We start from the raw sequence: 18,643 nt of genomic DNA, 5'->3' as shown, positions 1-18,643 counted from the left end.
TATGTTTAACTAGATCTGCTGTATGTAGGTACATATGGCAACGAGACCTAATTCAAATTTTTCTTTTGTTTTGTTGCCAAGCTTGACAGTAAAACAAAAGAAAAATTTGAATCAGGTCTCCTACACCCTTTGACACATACACCCTTTGACCGAAACGAACAGTTTACACATCCAGCAAATTCGCATTTACATTAAAACGTCCATCAATTAATCTAAAACCCATTCAATCTACCGCCGACTATCATGTTTACACAATACAATGTTTTCAACTGCATTGTCGTGTTCAAACACTTTCCGTACGTAAATAGAAAAAGTTTAATTCGGAAAAAAGCTTTTTCTCGCCACTTGTGTTTCGTTAGTCATCGTCATTCGAGTGTACATTGTCATTCGGTTAATACACGGCTGGATTTCAAGCGATTTCAAACAAAAACTCTGATTCAAGAATGTGGTACTCAAGCATAGCGAATGGAAAGAAATCATTTTCGCGGAAGGGATCGCTCAATGATAATAAGGCGAAACGTAGTGACGACGACGATGACTTGGCTATGGAGAAACGAAGTTCATGCCAGGAGAATTTACATCAGTACTTACTGAATTCAACGCTGCATGGTTTGCGGTACGTTGGTGAGCGGCAAATTTCACCATTCGAAAGGTTTTTCATTTGATTCGAACGAAGAGACCTGAGTCACCAGTCACTTCATTGTATTCCAGAGCATTTTTCATGTTATCCTTCATATTTGTCGTGTTACTCTCCGCGTACTTCATCACTAACGTCTACGAGAAATGGAACGCATCGCCGGTGATAATTGCACAAAATGCGTATGCTACGTCGATCAGTGAGTTTCCATTTCCGGCGGTTACCATTTGCAATTTGAATCAAGTGAAGAAAAGTAAAATCGAATATGTGCAGAAGGGTACGATTGAGAGTATGTTGGTGCGAAGCATATGCCAATTGAGCGACGATGGAGAGGAAGCGGCAGATTATCAAGGGAAATGGTCAACATTTCGTGGTTTTCTCATAAACGTAAGCGTTGGTTGTGCGCAACCGATCATACTATATCATAAATGGCTTGTTTGACTCATTCGCTACTAGGTGTCGCAACCGTGTTCAGAAATGTTAATGGAGTGTAAATTTGCGACGGAAACGCAAGTATGCATGGAACTATTCAACACAGTTCTGACGGATGATGGACTATGCTGCACTTTTAACAGCGTACATCCGATGTTTTTATTGCAGCATTATAAGTGAGCAACGCATAGCATAGGGTTATAGGGGTGACATGATGGCGCTGATGTCAGTCCGCATCCAAAAATTACATGTCAGTGTGATGTTTAAGAATGACAGCGCCACCATGCCATCTCTCGAGTCTCTACGAAGGCTAGAATGTTGGTGAAAATGCCAATTTTGTGAATTTAGCGCAACAGATGAATTTGATTCGGTAAGTAATACCGGAAATTTCACGGCTGTCGAATGGACTCCAGAGGACTCGTGGAAGAACGGCAGTCGCGCTACAACTTATCCTAGAGCTGCAGCCGGACCGGGAAGTCACATGGGATTGAGTGTCATTTTAGAAGCGGGACTTGAGGACTACTACTGTTCGTCTGGCAATAGTGCCGGTTTTAAGGTAATATGCGGTTCGTGTTTGTTGAGACAAGGATCGACAAGGTTGTTCATAGTAGGCATGGGCGATAATGAAAATGATTATCGATAATTATCAATTATCGATAATCGATAATTATCGACTTTTTTTATCGAAAATTATCAAAAAAATATCGATAATCGATAATTATTGATATTTTGATAATTATCAAGATATCGATAATTCGATATATCGATATTTCGGTCCGAAAATCCGATATTTATCGATATATTCCGATATATCGGTATATTATCATGAATTTTCAGATAAATATCAAAATATCGATATTTTGATAATTATCGAATTTCGATATTTTGATAATTATCGATAATTATTAAATTATCGATAACGATATGATTAATCGATTATCGATAATATCTTTCGATTGATATTATCGATAATTTTGAACGCCTCCCATCCCTAGTTCATAGATTGTGTGACACAAAAATCAGGATTTCCGAGACTCCTTCCCCTCTCCCTTGTCACGCGAATATAAATTTCAAAAAAGATGTGTGGATCATCACGCAAGCCTTAACCTTTCCTTCACATTCTCTACGTTCCGTAATTTTTGAACGACCCCATCAGAACAACTTCAATTAACTTGCGATTGATTAACTACCAGATTCTACTGCACAATCCAACAGAAACGCCGAAAATTTCTGATTTTGGTTTCTCGATCGCACTGGGACAAGAAACGAGAGTTGTGATCACACCAAGACTGTCTGATGCCAGTCCTCTGATCCGGTCGGTTCACACCGAACAGAGGCAATGCATTTTCGCGAATGAGGCAAACTTAACGTATTACAGGTGAACTGCAAGCCGATACACACATCAACAAAACCAATTGATCGGTAAACTGTTTCAGGACATATTCGCGCAAGAACTGCGAAATGGAATGTGAAGCGAGAATAGTCGAAGAGAAGTGTGGATGCGTACAGTTCTATATGCCGCGGATGAAGGAAGACACAGACATCTGCAGCCAGAAAGACTACAAATGTTCGGAAAAGTTTTCCATTATATCGGAGCTGGGCATCAATCAAACGTATTCGTGCAATTGTCTGCCGGGTTGCTTCGAAATCAGCTACAAGCCATCGGTTTATATTTCTGAACTGGGTAATGGAAGTTACTTGACGGCCGACAAAGCACTAATGTCAAAACATGTACAACGGTGGGTTATTCCGTCGACGGTCGTGGGAACATTTTCAAATAATTTTTTGTTGTCAACAGAAAGAGCGTGGCCGTTGTTCATATTTATTACGAGGAGAGTTACTTCCGAAGTTTTACCAAAGAAGAGCTAATCGGATTTACCGAATTTCTCTGTACGTAATCTTATCATATCCGCGGTGCACTAGCACCTCAGACCATTTTTTATTGTTTTAATTTACTTAGCCAACACCGGCGGACTTCTCGGCCTATTTATGGGATTCAGTGTGGTTTCCATCATTGAAATAATTTATTTCGTTTCGCTTCGACCGTACTGTGCAAGTAGACGCAACCGCAACAAAAATGATCGGAACATTAAAATCGTACAGCCATCCAGAAAAGTTTGGTTCGTCGACGAAGACCGTGGAAAATTGGATCAATTGAAGCCGACGAAAAATGCTTGGGATGCAACACTTGATTCCGGTGGGACTACTGATCGTCGATACCCATCAAAATCGGATTCGGTTGGGTATTATCCGTACAGAGACTAGTTCAGGTTGATTCTGTACAGATTGTTTCGCTTTACCTGCGTAAAAGTGTCGTGATAAGAGAATTCGAATCGAACAAAAAAGAGAAAGTTTCGGCGTACGCTCGGCAAACATTTATCTGTATGGAATAATTAGGAGGTAACTCTCTGAACGACCTCTTTTCAAAATACTACAACTTTTGAAGAAATTTCCTTTACTCACTTCCCCGGGGAAATGAGTAATTTCTTATTGACATGAGAGTTAAAACTCATTTCCTGGGGGTTTAGTGAGTAAAACAACTTACGTCCTTGTTTGGAACTTGGTATTTTACCTTGTGTGGTTGCATTCAGCTCGAGGTGCAAACGAATCACTTGGCAAAATCAAAAGTTCCAAACAAGGACATAATCTACTACTTCATAACATAGGTGAGAAAATAGCTATTTCAGGTGAAAATTCAGGTGTCTTAGTTGTGAAAGGTTATGTGTTAACCTCTGGAATAAAAGTGAAAGTTGCATTTTCTCGGGTGAAAAACACCATCGAAAAGCAACTTTTCACTTTTTTCTCTTAATGAACAAATAACTTTTTGCTATAGTAACGTGTGTGTTTTGTGGCGGTAGTTGTAGGTTTCTTTGAATGAGAATTTAAAGGAAAATTTATTTACACTTGTGCAAATATACAAGCTAAACGGAAAAAAAACTTTCCAATCTGTTTATGTGATCTAGTTTTAATCATCCCACCGTTATTTCGACGTTTTTTTTAAAGTGAGAAACCTTTTCCACCTGTAATATGGTTTTTTGTGGAAGATGCGCAAATGCACAAAAATGTAATAAACAAAGTGCAGAGTTTAAAAGTGTATTTTTCGTCGTAAATGTCTTTGACCGTTCACAGAAAGCAAGCATTTCATCAACGTTTTTACTATCGAATCTATTACTTCATTTCTAATTTCGACCTGTTTCGACGTGTTAAAAATCGGCGGCGGAAGATGGCTTGCGAAAGTTTTGGTTTTAACACAGTTTGGGAGAATTTTGCAGCAATTTTTTTCGTTGGCTTACAAAATTGTGTACGCACCTGTCGACTGGTAGAGGGCAGTACAATAAAGTCATGAATGTACTATATGTGAAATGGTAAAACGTGCGCGTGTTGTAGTTGTAGTACGAGTGAGATCAGCTTAAACAGCTAAAGCCTTTGTTGAATGTTTGATTCCTTTTTTGAATGGAAGCGGTTTCGCCTAATCCATATGAAACAAATATCTCTGTAACTGACTTCTGACTTGCGTACTTCTATGAGATTTGATTCGATTGTAGCAATACAGTAGAACAAAAGTGAATATCGTCAGGTATTTCGATTTGGGACTCATTGTGGATTCCAAATGATTCCACACAAAATGTGTTTAACAAAAGAGGACCTAGATTAATTTCATTTCAGCTGGCGATCGCGTGCCTACCAAAAATTCCGAACATATTTTGTGTGGAATCATTTGAAATCCAAAACTAGTCCCAAATCAGTAAACCTAACGGTATTCACTCTTCTTCTACTGTATTTTAATTTTGTTATTCAGCCGGCTGAGCCGGCTAGCCGCCACAAATATCATACTAGCCGGCAGCCGAAGGGTGTCGGCTACGTTTTAGCCGCCAACTGTCCATCGGCTGAACGGCGCAGTGCTCTACCACTTTCAAAACGAGCCATCAGAACAGTCGGAGCGTTTGCTGCGACTGAGCCCCGTACAAACCCGTATATCTATTGCGTTCGTGACCCTAGTGCGTCTGTCACCCTACTTTGATCGTAAGCCTATTGCGCCGGTTAATGTAGTTAAAGTAAAATTATTATGTAATATGTACATCTTACAAATTGCGCATAGCGCAATTACGAAGCCCCGTACGACGTTCCTTTCAAATGAAACAAAAATTTCAAATCGCCCTAAAATTTTATTTTTTTGAAGGGCCTAGTATCGGCCTCAGTCCGAGGACCCAAATTAAAATTTTTTTTCAACTACATTCTATTCGGCCTTTGATTACCTTCCAAATGAAACAAAAATTACGAAAGGATGAAATTTGCTCGAGTTATATGTAAAATACACATAGGGCCCTAGTAGTGGCCTTAGTCCAAGGACCTAAATTTAATTTTTTTTCAACAACATTCTTTTCGGCCTTTGATTACCTTCCAAATGAAACAAAAATTACGAAAAACGAATGAAATTTGCTCGAGTTATATGTAAAATACACATAGGGCCCTAGTATCGGCCTCAGTCCGAGGACCCAAATTTATTTTTTTTTCAACTACATTCTATTCGGCCTTTGATTACCTCCCAAATGAAACAAAAATTACGAAAAACGGATGAAATTTGCTCGAGTTATATGTAAAATACACATAGGGCCCTAGTAGTGGCCTTAGTCCAAGGACCCAAATTTAATTTTTTTTCAACAACATTCTATTCGGCCTTTGATTACCTTCCAAATGAAACAAAAATTACGAAAAACGGATGAAATTTGCTCGAGTTATATGTGAAATACACATAGGGCCCTAGTAGCGGCCTTAGGCCAAGGACCCAAATTTAATTTTTTTTCAACAACATTCTATTCGGCATTCGATTACCTTCCAAATCAAACAAAAATTACGAAAAACGAATGAAATTTACTCGAGTTCTATGTAAAATACACATAGGGCCCTAGTAGCATTTTACTTCTAAGGCCCTAACTCACGGCCCACTTACCCGATTTTAAAAAACTTTTTTTTCCATCGTTTATTTTGCCATAAATATCACCAAAAGACCTTAAATCACTTAGGTGGCCCTAACTCACGAAGGGCCGACCCGAATATGCCCATCTTCGAACTTAGCCTCACTATTTCGACTATCTTTCAGGGAAAAAAAAAATTTTGAAATCGGATTTGATTTACTCAAGATATCGACGTGACAGACGGACAGACGGACAGACGGACAGACAAAATTTTTATTGCAGATTCGTCATCTATGAACATAGGCAAACACTTTGCCCTTACCGTCTGCTTCGAATTCCATCAATTACACACGGCATCGTAATCCTATAAGCCCCTTTGTACTTCGTACGGGGCTAAAAATTCTTCGAAGTTTGTGTGGCTGCTGGAAGGTGATTGAAAACCGAAAACTTACACTTTTCTTACAAACATTTCTGCAGTTACACGTACAGGATCGTCTGGGGAGTCATTAAAAAGGTAATTGCATGTACTTCCGGGGCAAATAGGTTTTTATTGGGTTCGAAATTCATCCACACTGAGATATGTACAGTTGAAGTTTTCAACCGAAAAAAGACTGAAAACTTACATTTTTCTTACAGAAACTCGAGGTACACGAAACGTTCATGGTCGTGTGGGGTGTCATATGAAAGATAATTGCATATACTTTCAGGGAAAGTAGAGCTTACGGAAGTTTGGTTGCACCTGCGATTCAATATAAGCACTTAAACATTTCAACTTCTTATAATTCGTCGTAGATGCTTCCGAAACTCCAAAATACAATGTTCCAAACAAGGAGGAGGTTATTTTCCTAACTACGTTACCGGAAATAAATTTTACCGTTTTCACATCATGTCAATGACGTAATGACTCATTTCCCGGGGCTCAGTGTGTAAACCCCATTACATAACTAGGGATGAAACAAATGAAATTTGGTTGATATGAGGCGAAGCTGAGGTCAATCAGCATATCCAGACTTATGTGAATAACTTTACACATGAAGCACGAACTGAAAATCACTTGGAAGTCCATTACTACACTATAGGGTTGTAAGATACAAAAATCCATTATATCACGGTAGTTGTCGAAATTTATGTTTTGAATTAGAGTTAGTTACACTAACAAAAAGCTGTACAACGCACCAAGTGTATATGTTGTTCATACGACACAAATGTTGCAAATTAAAAGTAAAATTCATTCGTCGAAAAACGAAAATCCCATGGCATAGATTCGAACATTGTAATTTAACAATAAAATACTTCAATTTAATGCTTGATTCTCATTTTAGACGTCTGTAGGTAGGTCGTATATAAACTTGAAACAAGATAATTTGTCGGAATTGTCTAATATCACCTCATTGGCAGTTTAACCATGCATGCATGATAAATATGACTGACGATTTCCAATTATTATTGGAATTATGAAAAAAACGCAGCGTAATGATGTGTGTACTTGTAACGAATTAACGAGCGTCGTACACACATTTTTATTACAACTTCGTTTTCAACTCAAATACAGCAACACATCGAATAGATTTGTCTCTTCTACCAGTAACATTATCCACAAATTTGCAATTAAAATGATAATTGGCGCCAGCCTGAATGAATATATATTTAGTGATATCACAGCGTTGGTTGCGCTACATTTGCTAACAAATTACTTATAGCAACTGACAACAATTATGTTTGAACATTTTATCAGGCGATTATGGAACCGTCTTCACACTTTATCAGCTACTTATAATTTGGACGTTTCGTGTCATCAGATTGGTTTTTATTGAGCAAATTCTAGTTCCCGGGTGATGATACTGTCTCAAGAGTAGCGTCTGTTGTTGCCAACTAAGCATTGTAACATTTGGGAGAAACGACAGGCTGAATTGAATTGAACCTTTATTGATTAATATTAGACAATTTCGTCAGTGTCTTGAGATCGTACACTGGATAATACGGTCTTACGCTGCAAAACGAATGTTCCAAACAAACGAAGTAAAAGATCTGTAATCAATGTCTTGAAAAAACGTAGATCAAATGAAGTAATAGATGCGATAGTTAGTATGTTACGTCACTGTTTGTAAATATTTGTTAAGGCGAGCCGAAGGCGAGTGGAGTAATCACACGTGCCTAAACAAGCATTTACAAGCAGTGACATAAGACATTTTACATGTTTGTGGACAGTAAGTGTATTTTCACTGTCACAAGCAGTGCACTTTACTGTGCATAAGCATGTAAAAAACTGTTGATCATGCTTGCAGTCACTCAAAGGTTATTAAATTTCCAGTTTTGATAACTCATCTTGTACTTCAAAAAATTTAACATATATTTGACAATATACAGAGAATACTAACGAGAAATCATCGTTTATTCTGGTCGTCGTTGACAATAACAAATTTCTACTTATGTAGTGCCTGCATAGATATTTGTTCAAGTGCTTCAGTGTCACCACTAGGTTTTGGGTTGGTTGATTCGACTCAAGGAATTTAAAAACAAATCTGAAAAAGGTCCACTGAAGCTATACAGCTAATACCAAAGCACAGGATGAATATGAATAAGAGATGAGCGGATCAAGGACTTTCGAAGTCCGAAAGTTTTTGAAACTCTACGAAATGAAATGGAGATGAAACGAAAACCCGATCTGAATTACATTTTTGAACCCCGAGAAGCAAAACAAATTCATTTTGGTTGAAAAAAGCAGACCTAATAACTGTGAGACCTACGTATTCCTCGAAAATCTAGTTTTTCCACAATTTGGAGCATATTCATAGAAACGATCAATATTTTATTGAAAAGTCGATCCGACCCGAATACAAACCGAATTGAATTTTTGAAACCCGATAAGTCAAAAGTCCGGAAAAATTAAATCGGGTCGGGCTCGAGTTGGGGTAACCCAGTAACCCACTCATCTCTAATATGAACTATGACCGTTAGCTGTCATCTTCATTGCGCAGCAGCAACTTTCTTCTTCTGAAAGTAAAATGATTTGTCTGCACTCGAACGATGATTTATGAAATTAAACAAAAAAAATCTGTTGCTCTGCAAGTGGGAAAGGAAAAACGTTTTCTAAGCATATTTTGCTAGAATTCTCATGACCACAACCACAGACATGTTTTTGCATTCGTTCAATGCATAATTGTTTTTTACGGTTTCTCCATTCACATATTGTAATAACCCGTACCCGTATGGTTTCCAATTCCTTATTCGCAAATCCCAAATGTCTATATGGTTTTTTGTTCAATATAATTCCGTTTGATATTTAAGAAAAATTTTGCAACGAAAATAAAGGCAAAAAATCGTCGTCGAAGAAGAAGAAGAAGATTTTTTTTTAGTTTTTTAAAAAGAATATTCACCATCTTCTTGCTGTGAGATGTTCTGGGGCTGTGCTAATACATTAAATAAACGCAAATGTTTGTGGTAATTTTTTTTTTAATTTTATTTCGAAGAGATGTTTTTTGCATTGAATGGCGCAACATTTTTTTTTCGTCTTATTTCTGGTATGTCGTTTTTATCTCATTTTTCGGTTTAGTAATAATAATAAATTTTAAAAACAGACTTTGTATTTTTCATACAAGTGCCTTCAGTTCTGCGTCGTTCTCGTGTGCGTGTTTTTTTTTTCTTCTCGTGATACTCTTACTCTTACTCCGAAAAAATTAGTATAATGTGTCGTCGTACATACATTGTACGGTTATACGTTCATATCTTTTCTGGAATGGATGTCTCTATAGTACATAGTCATGTTTATTGTTGATTATAATGTCATTCATATAATGGGTTACATGTTCCGTATAAATAATACACAAACATTGGATATGTGTGTTGAATGGAGTGTACCGTACGTACGTACATGTACGTGTTATTTGAAACGCCGTATGTGCACATTACACTTACAGTTTCTTTGAGATGAAAACACTGATGTGTTTTTTGGTACAAAATGTATTATAATTTCAGCTATATACACGTTGCATATACACACACCACACAATGAGAAAAATTAAATTAATTTGTTTATAACATGGGTGGTATATGCATACTCTATACACTCAGCAATATGTAGAATTCATTCTCTGAGCTGATATATGGTGAGATATGTGATCGCGGTTTTGTTTTGTTTTGTTTATATTTCGAGACATTAGCAAAGGTCAACAAAGAAACAAAACGTCCGTACTAATGGGGGCGAAATACTGACCACTCCACAATAAAAAAGTTTGTAAATTTTCGATAATAATTTATGGTCGTATGGTCCTCGACAATGTATAACTGACGCGTATTTTTCTTCTATGATATACGATATCAAGTTGATTCGCTTGAGTTGGGTTGGGTTACATAAAGTGAAAAACTGATTCCGTTATCCAATGTCCGCAGAATGTCTTTCTTGAAAGTTCGTGGGATGTTAGAAATTGGAAAGAAATTCTAGACAAAATGAAACAATCTTAGGTGATCAGTTCCTCAGATGTATGAAGAAACGAGATTTTCGAATTGTTAGAAATTTCTATTGAAATAAGTTCTTGCTGACTCGTTGGTTCTTGGCAAAGGAAAAATTTAAAGTTTGGAGCTATCGACAAGGATTTCCAACGATTGGAAAATTTTACCGATTTGACGGTTGATTTTAGAGACTTTCGCTTGGAGGGATTCTTTTGAAAAACAGCCTACCGAAATCGGGCGTGTTTTCTAGTGGAACTTTTTATAGATACCGAGAAAGGACTTCGACCCTAGAAGCCAAAACCACCTCAAAAAAATTCTTCGATGGTGGTGTGGGGTATCATTTGAAAGGTAATATTATGTGCTTTTGGGTCTTAGGGTCTTATGGGGTTTGGATGCATATGCGATGAAATATGGGCACTTAAACATTTCAACTTCTCATATTTCATCGCATATGCATCCAAACCCCATAAGACCCTATTTGGCCCAAAAGCACATAATATTACCTTTCAAATGATACCCCACACCACCATGTTCGGCTCGTGTAACTGGAGAAATTTTGGTAAGAAAAGTGCAAGTTTTCGGTTTTTGATCACCTTTCACCAGTCACAAAAGCTTCGAAGAATTTTTTTGAAAGTGGTTTTGGGTTCACATATAAAAAAGTCCACTGGAAAATGCGTCCGATTTCGGTAGGTTGTTTTTCAAAAGAATCCCTCTTGTTACTCTCACTTAACTCTAACAAATAATGAAAGACAACATGGGATGGATGAGATTTTGAATGATTGATGACGGTTTTACAAATTAATTTAACCTTTTACATTCGATAATCGTATCTGCGATATTATAATTTACTCAATCTACTACTTCACTTGTTAAAGGAATATTTTTTTTTCACTGTTTCATACGAATTCTTTTACTTCACTCATTTTGGCCAGAGGTTTTTGCTATGTATAGGGGAAGATCAGTCACAATTCATTTATTATCTTTTTGTTGTTGTCGATAACAGATGAAAATTGACAGTTCCGCTTTACGTATTGATATTCGTCAATCAAGGGTATAGCACAATGGGTCCAACAAAGGTCTGAGTGTTCGTTAGTGTTGACAGTTTTATTTTTTATCTCAGTTAGATGGATGAAACTTTGCCAAGCGATATTTTTATTTAGTTCACAGATAAAAATCTGGAATTAAAATTGTTTTCAGGAATTCAGGAAAGAATCATAAAACTTACTGACATATTTCCGGCCAAGACATTCTTTAAATCGATTTTTCACCATGAAGCCATGATGGCTCTTTTTTGGTCAAATGGAGAAAAATATAGCGCACAACCAGATCTACATTTTTCTCCATTTGACCAAAAATGAGCCATCATGGCTTCATGGTGTAAAATCGATTTAAAGAATGTCTTGGCCGGAAATATGTCAGTAAGTTTTATGATTCTTTAAATCTTCTCTAAATTAAATTGATAGTAGTGACAGAAACTATCAGCTCGCGAGTTTCGCATATTGCAATTAGATGTAACATTTAATCCCTCGAGGGTTGTTTTAGTCCGCAACAAAGGTTTGAAGTTTGAGAACGTGATAGCTCAGTGTAAAGATTCTAGACTGGTGTGCTAGAGGTTCGGGTTCAAATCTCGACAGGCAAATAAAAAAAATTCTCATTTCTCATTTACAAAACCACTTCCCCTGTCAGATCATCTGCAATTTTGTGGATTTTGAGCTAAGGTCTCGAAAGATTAAAATGTAATCCCTCGCAGACCCTAAATGAAACTAATTCCTGATGGCTTAGAATTTCATGGAAAATTTTGATGAGCCATGTCCACCAAGCATTGATATGTAAAAACATGTTGAAACTGATGTAACTGTCCCTATTTTCATAATATCATTGCTGTGCATTTTCGTGGATGTTTCGTTTCACACGACTTTGTTCAACTAATCGTAATTAATATGAACGTTACAAATGCACGCCCTTTTTAACATCAATTGATTGCAGTAAATGAAAACATCTTCTGCGTATATACATTCAGTTCCAACATTTTTGTGGTTTAAACAGAGGGAAAATTAATTGGTTCGTTTGCTCGCAACTTTAATTGGTACAGCTATGAATCAATAGCTCAAGATCTTAATAAATCTGTAAAAATAGCTGACTGAGAGTTATGCTATACAGATATGAATGGCATAACAACGAACTTGCGACATTTACCACCATCAATTCTGAGATCTTAATAGTCCATATTGCATACAACAACTGCTACTACCACATTACAACCATTTGCGCCACTTAATTTTATACTTTTCCCAACTTGTCACAAATCACCATGTAAATGTATAAATACAGCAAATGATGGGAGTTTATTAACATTAGGCAAGTTCGTATAAGAACCAGTACATATCTCTTTGGCAGACAATATATCACAGCACTGAGCGGTACGGCTGATGAATAGAAAAGAAAATAATTTTCTTTGCATGTGGTACGAATGAGCAATGGGAAAATTTGGTGTTTTTTTTGTGTATGTCGTGTCATAGGTATTCGGTGTGAGAAATTACGTAAACGAACTTTTCCTTGCATGTGGGCAAAGTCGATGGGTACATTACCGAGATATTTTCCGTTTTAAATTTTCATTTCTTCGTACACTGACTGTAAAGCAGTTGACAGAAAATTGATATGATGCCACTTGTACGAACCGTTTGACTGTGAATGGTATGTTATTCCCCGCAGAGTGATCTTTCTTTTGTTCGAATTGTATAATCTGAGCACAACAGCCAGTTGTTTCCTTTGTCTAATCGAGTTCCTAGAATTCTACGACTATTCTTAGATGGCACATCATTTAGCAGACAACAGTTGGATAATCTTTTAATCCCAAATAAATTGCAGCTCAGGTCTAGTCTGTGCATTTATGCGTAATATTCAGATCTTCTCAGAAAGTCAGTCATTTCTCGGGTCTAGTCTGTGCGTATCATATGCAATGCTAACACAGTTTTTCTTAGAAAGTCAGACAATTTCAGAGTTGCACAAATTTGCAGTCTAATGTAAACGAGTTTTTGGTGCGACAGTCCTCAGAACTCTGTCAAACAAATTTTCGAACAAACAATGAGCCAGCTAAATTTCGAGTAATTAATAATCCCCTCATGACAAAGCAGCACTGTTCTGTTATCAATCTCTTTTATCTGCACAACCATTCGTTGTAAATATACCTCTTGAGACACAACCATTATTCGTTTTTCCTTTTCTCATTTATTTTAGGCTTTTTTTTCGACCGTTTTTGTCCGTTATTTATTCGAATGATTTACAATTAGCAATGGATGTTAAGAAACTGTAATCTAGATTAGGGAAGGGTATTCGTTGGAAAAAATTTGAATGGAAACGAAACAGAAACTGCAGGAAAACGTTTAAGATATTGGAGTGAGTATTATGATTTGTAGTTTTCTGATTATAAGTTTGAACGATAAAACCCAGTCGGTTTTCTATATGGTATTGGTTTAACAGAATGTTCAAAACAACGCTATTTCACTGACTTGACTACTTAACCATCCACACTACACTGATGATTAAATGTTTTTCTGCTTAAAATTGCGTTTAATTTGAAAATATTAATTGGAAAAGGATCGAGGGGTCACACAAAAACCAGAATTATTCGGCCAAACAGGGCCTATTTTCAAGAATTTTCTCAAGGGTCAGAAAATACGTTTTCAAGTCTATTTTGATCGGTTTTACTTTCCAAAATTTGGTTTCAATTTTTAATCGACGAGGAATAAAATCAATGAGTTCAAAGTCGTAGTTGGGCAAAATCGAAGTAATGATCTGGTCCCAATAGTATTTTACATGACTAGGGATAAAATGTCCAGTTTTCGTGTGAATTTTGTTCATCCGAAGCGTAGCCGAGATGAACGAACACACTAAAACGTGACTTTTCATTTTTATCCCGAGTTATGCAATGGATTTTACATGCTGAGGGCGTCGAAAGAAGTGCTTGAAACATGAAAAGTATGGTTTTCGACGCATATAAAAGAATTTTTTTAATGATACGAGAACTTAAGAAATCCTCAACCGACTTTGGAACTTTGGGCTTTAATTGACCAGTAATACCATTTTCGGGGTCAAGCTGGACAATATCGGGCTAATGATCTCGGAGTTATTCCTACAAGAATTTTTGCCTATTTTCTAGATGGGACGATAAGTTAGGTACTGCTGAACCGATTTTCAAAAATTTTTCTTGTTCTGGGAGTTTATAACCGGAAGAATTTTTCAAAACAAAATTCAAAAATTCGATTTTATTGTTTCTTTTCACAGTCGTTTCAAATTCATTGGAGCGCGTTTGGACTTATGGAATATCCGGCTCCGGCCTTAATTTAGAGTTGTGGAGTTGTGAAATTAAAATAAAATAATGTTTCAACGTCTATTGATAAGTTCAACAGTCAAGCGACCTGACCCACCCATAAGACTATTGAAATTCTCTGAAAATCTAGAAAATTTCTAATTTAGAAATCTTAGGAAATTCCTTAGTCATAATATAGGAGATTGGCAAACTTTAAAGAAATTTGAGAATAAAATTTCTTAAAAATTCTAGAATCTGTTGAAATTCTTAAAAATTTTAAAAATTCTTGGAAATTCTCAAAATTTGTGGAAATTCTAAAAGTTCGTCGAATTTTCGAGAACTTCAAGAATAGATTTTCTTAAAAATTCGAGAATTTCCAAGAAATTTGTAGATTTTAAAGAATTTTCAAGACATTCAAGAATTTTTAAGAAATTTAATTCTCGAAATTCTTTAAGTTAGTGAATTCGAATCTCCTAAATATGAAGAGAGAACATTTGGGAAAATAGGCCCTGCGGGAACCAACTAACCAACCACATAATATAAATACTAAACGAAGAAAAACCGACCAACTCATATGAACGAAAATTATTATCGTCATACGCATAACAGCAAAATGATTAAAGTAAAAAAAAAACATAAATCAACCAAAAAAACTGAAATTGTGTGCGATGGAAATGGTTAAAATGGTTAAAACGAAAAATTATTGAGTGTCTGCAATTCAGAAGTTTACTTAGTACAAAACTGAACAGGATGTGAAGGCTATGAGATGGTATTTTATAATAAAATTGCGTGATTAGAATTTGATTTTTTTCCTTCTCTTCTTTTCTCGTTGTAAGTTTTGTTCTTGCAAACGCATAATTTATATCAATTTTTTGTTGTTGTTCGTGTAGAATTTATTCTTTATGGTGGATGGGCATACGTACTATATAAATATAGTAGGACACATGATGAATATGAATTTATGCATACAAAATACAAAGTGGTGCGAGTAAATATTCTTCGGTTTTTTTTCTTCGTTGTAACGGCTGGTTGGTTAAAAATCCCAATCACAGGCTATGGTTGTTTGGTTACGTTACGTGACTATATTCTCTATGGGTGGGTAATCATCGGTGTATTTATTTCACATTTAAATTTTTAACTAAAACAAAAAAAGATTAGAAAAATATTTGTTTTCACGGTACTCTTACTTTCAAACATGAATTTCGTTTATGCGTCAGTCCATCTTTAACTTTGTTAAAATTTCGATTGAATTGTTAAAGATGTACCATACCTTTCAGAAACAAAAGACGTACCGCTGTCAAATCAGAAACCCCGCAGTTTTAAAGAATCTCCTATTGTTAGTCACAAAATCTTGTACTTCATTTGTTTTAACATTCATTTTAAAACAAATATTCCTCACGGAGTTAAGATGTAGAGAGGAAGAACAAGCGGGTAGTCATTTGTAAAATATTTTGTAGACAACAATCGACAACAGATTTAGCTCCAATGCCATTCAAATATTCCTCACTGAGATGGAAAGAATATGAGCAAACGGATAGCCATATTTGTTATCTGACTGCCAGCTAAACTATTGAAGTACAAGATTTTTTAGTCAACACTAGGTCAGTCATAATGATTGACAGTTTTATAGGACCACATTATGATATTCTAAGCTTATTCAATTAGAATTGTGATGAAAACTGGCTGTGACTAAGACAAGAGAGTTAACGAATAATAAAGTGTTTCGAAGGAACACGCGCAGTTTTAACCGCACAGAAACGAGTAATTTTTATTAGAATTTCATCCGACATTAATCATTTCTTAATAACTTTTGTATCGATCACACTGTGGATTATAAAGTCAGCAAATTCGATTCATTAATCATAGAACCACAGCGATAAGTTACAAGTGAATACAAACAACACCAAAAAAATATTTACAATAATTTCAGAGTAACAAATTACTTAAATTTTGGCTACAAACGAAACAAACAAATGAAAAAAAAATTGTTTTTGTTGATAATTGAAACGTGATATTCAATTCATCAATGGAACGAGCTGTAATACAATAATAATAAACTGAAATCAAAAGTAAATAGAAATCAAATTACAAAAATTAAATTGAAAACTACAACGAAGCGAAATGTTGCGATATATACCGGTGGGTTATAAGGTGTCGCTGCAAAATCTATACATTTATAGTACTCAATCGCTGTTCGATGTCGTTTAACGTTTCAATACGTTTTGAGTTTTATTTGTTCGAGTAGAGCGTAAATTTATACACTAAACGTACAGTTACGTAGGCATAGAGCATAATTACGTACTACGTAATCTTAGAACATAATAATGTAAGCCTGGAGTATAATTACGTAGATCTATAGCATAAATACGTATTACTGTAGGATAATTATGTAGGCATATAGCATAATTACGTAAGCATGTAGCATAATTACGTAAGGTTAGTAAATAATTACGTATGTCTATAGCATAATCACATATGCTTAGGGCGCTATTACGTAAGCCTCCCAGAGCATAGGTCTGTCTAGACCACAATTACGTCGTTCCAAAGCATAATTACGTAAGATTAGTACATAATTACGTATGTCTATAGCTTAATTACGTATGTCTATAGCATAATTATGTTTGCCTAGAGCAAATTACGTATGCATAATAACGTACGCCTAAATCTCAATTTTGTGCTCCCAGAGCATAGGTTCGTACGCCTAGACCACAATTACGTAGGCCCAAGGTATGCAGCGTCGAACAAAAGTCCCCAAATCAATTGGAAACAGGAAATTTAGAGTTTCCTTCTTACATCATACACCACGAAACGGTCGATTCTAACTCCCATATATTTGACAAGGAGCAACCATACTTGAACCATTTCGTATTTTGGTTCGGTTACAAATAAACCACAAAATGTTCAATGAAAATAAATTAAAAAATCGTTAGCTTATTCCACACAATGCACGATCAAGAAGCTTTTTAAGTTTTTTTTTTTTTGCTGGTGTGGCCACCGCGTCACCTTGAAGTGTCGTCCATTTATTATTGAAACTATTTTATTGTTGAATTCGTTTGGATGATATTTTTGTTATTTTGATTATGGGTTGAATTGTTATTCATGTTAGCAAAAAGAGGCTTGAGTGCCAATGTGCCGTGTGTGTGTTTATGTGTTGTGTTATATTTCCAGTCTTGAAACTAATAATCTTTTGTTAATAAAAGCTAAATGACTATTTGCCAGAGGCGAGAGTATAAATTCTTGGTATAGACACTGGTAGACGGCACGGATACGGATTATAACAATGTGAAATGAGGCACTTTATATGATTTGATTATTTCGATTCAAGGGGGAAATAATTTGCTCAGACATAAGTCAAAATGAGCACCTTTGTTTCTTTTAATGACTTTAATTGACTTTGATATGTTGAGGACTTTATCGCCATTCATAACATTGAATATATCAGTTCAGAATGCTATTTACTCATTTGCTATGGTCATAGCTGTTATTTTAATCTCTGCAGATATCCTCGTTGTAACGGAAAAGCTACACTACTGGTGGCTGCTATTATGAAGTTTCAACTAATTTGGACTTTTATTGTCTGAAAAACGCATGTTAAAGAAAATGAAGTAAAAGATTTGTCTTCGATAATGTCTTGCTTGACGAAGTAATAGATTCCGATACATGTAATGCTGATACAATCGGCCGTCTGAAAAATACTAGTCTGTACACAAAACTCTATATTTCTAACCTTGCATAGGCGACAGGCATATCAGCTATTTTACTATCGGATCCAATGAATTATATTAGATGAGGAATGCCGATGGACGTTACTTTGTACTGAAGAACCATATATCGCTTCCATATCATACTGTAATAGCGATTTTCCCATTTACTGTCTAAATGGTGTTGTCTTGCGCACTA

The 18,643-nt window shown here is 35.9% G+C and overlaps 1 protein-coding gene across 1 annotated transcript; it reads left to right on the top strand.

The window, feature by feature from the left end:
* Positions 1-419: 419 nt before the first annotated feature.
* Positions 420-3,334, top strand: LOC119077190 (pickpocket protein 28). Its single transcript, XM_037184372.1, has 8 exons — positions 420-652; positions 712-1,024; positions 1,094-1,245; positions 1,418-1,625; positions 2,263-2,447; positions 2,506-2,808; positions 2,868-2,959; positions 3,030-3,334. The coding sequence occupies exons 1-8, from the start codon at positions 444-446 to the stop codon at positions 3,332-3,334; spliced, it is 1,767 nt and encodes a 588-aa protein (XP_037040267.1). The 5' UTR covers positions 420-443.
* The last annotated feature ends 15,309 nt before the right edge of the window (positions 3,335-18,643 follow it).

The sequence above is a fragment of the Bradysia coprophila genome, unplaced genomic scaffold, assembly GCF_014529535.1.
Source record: "Bradysia coprophila strain Holo2 unplaced genomic scaffold, BU_Bcop_v1 contig_232, whole genome shotgun sequence".
Taxonomy (NCBI): Eukaryota; Metazoa; Arthropoda; class Insecta; order Diptera; family Sciaridae; genus Bradysia; species Bradysia coprophila.
This window is presented reverse-complemented; position numbering and strand designations above follow the sequence as displayed.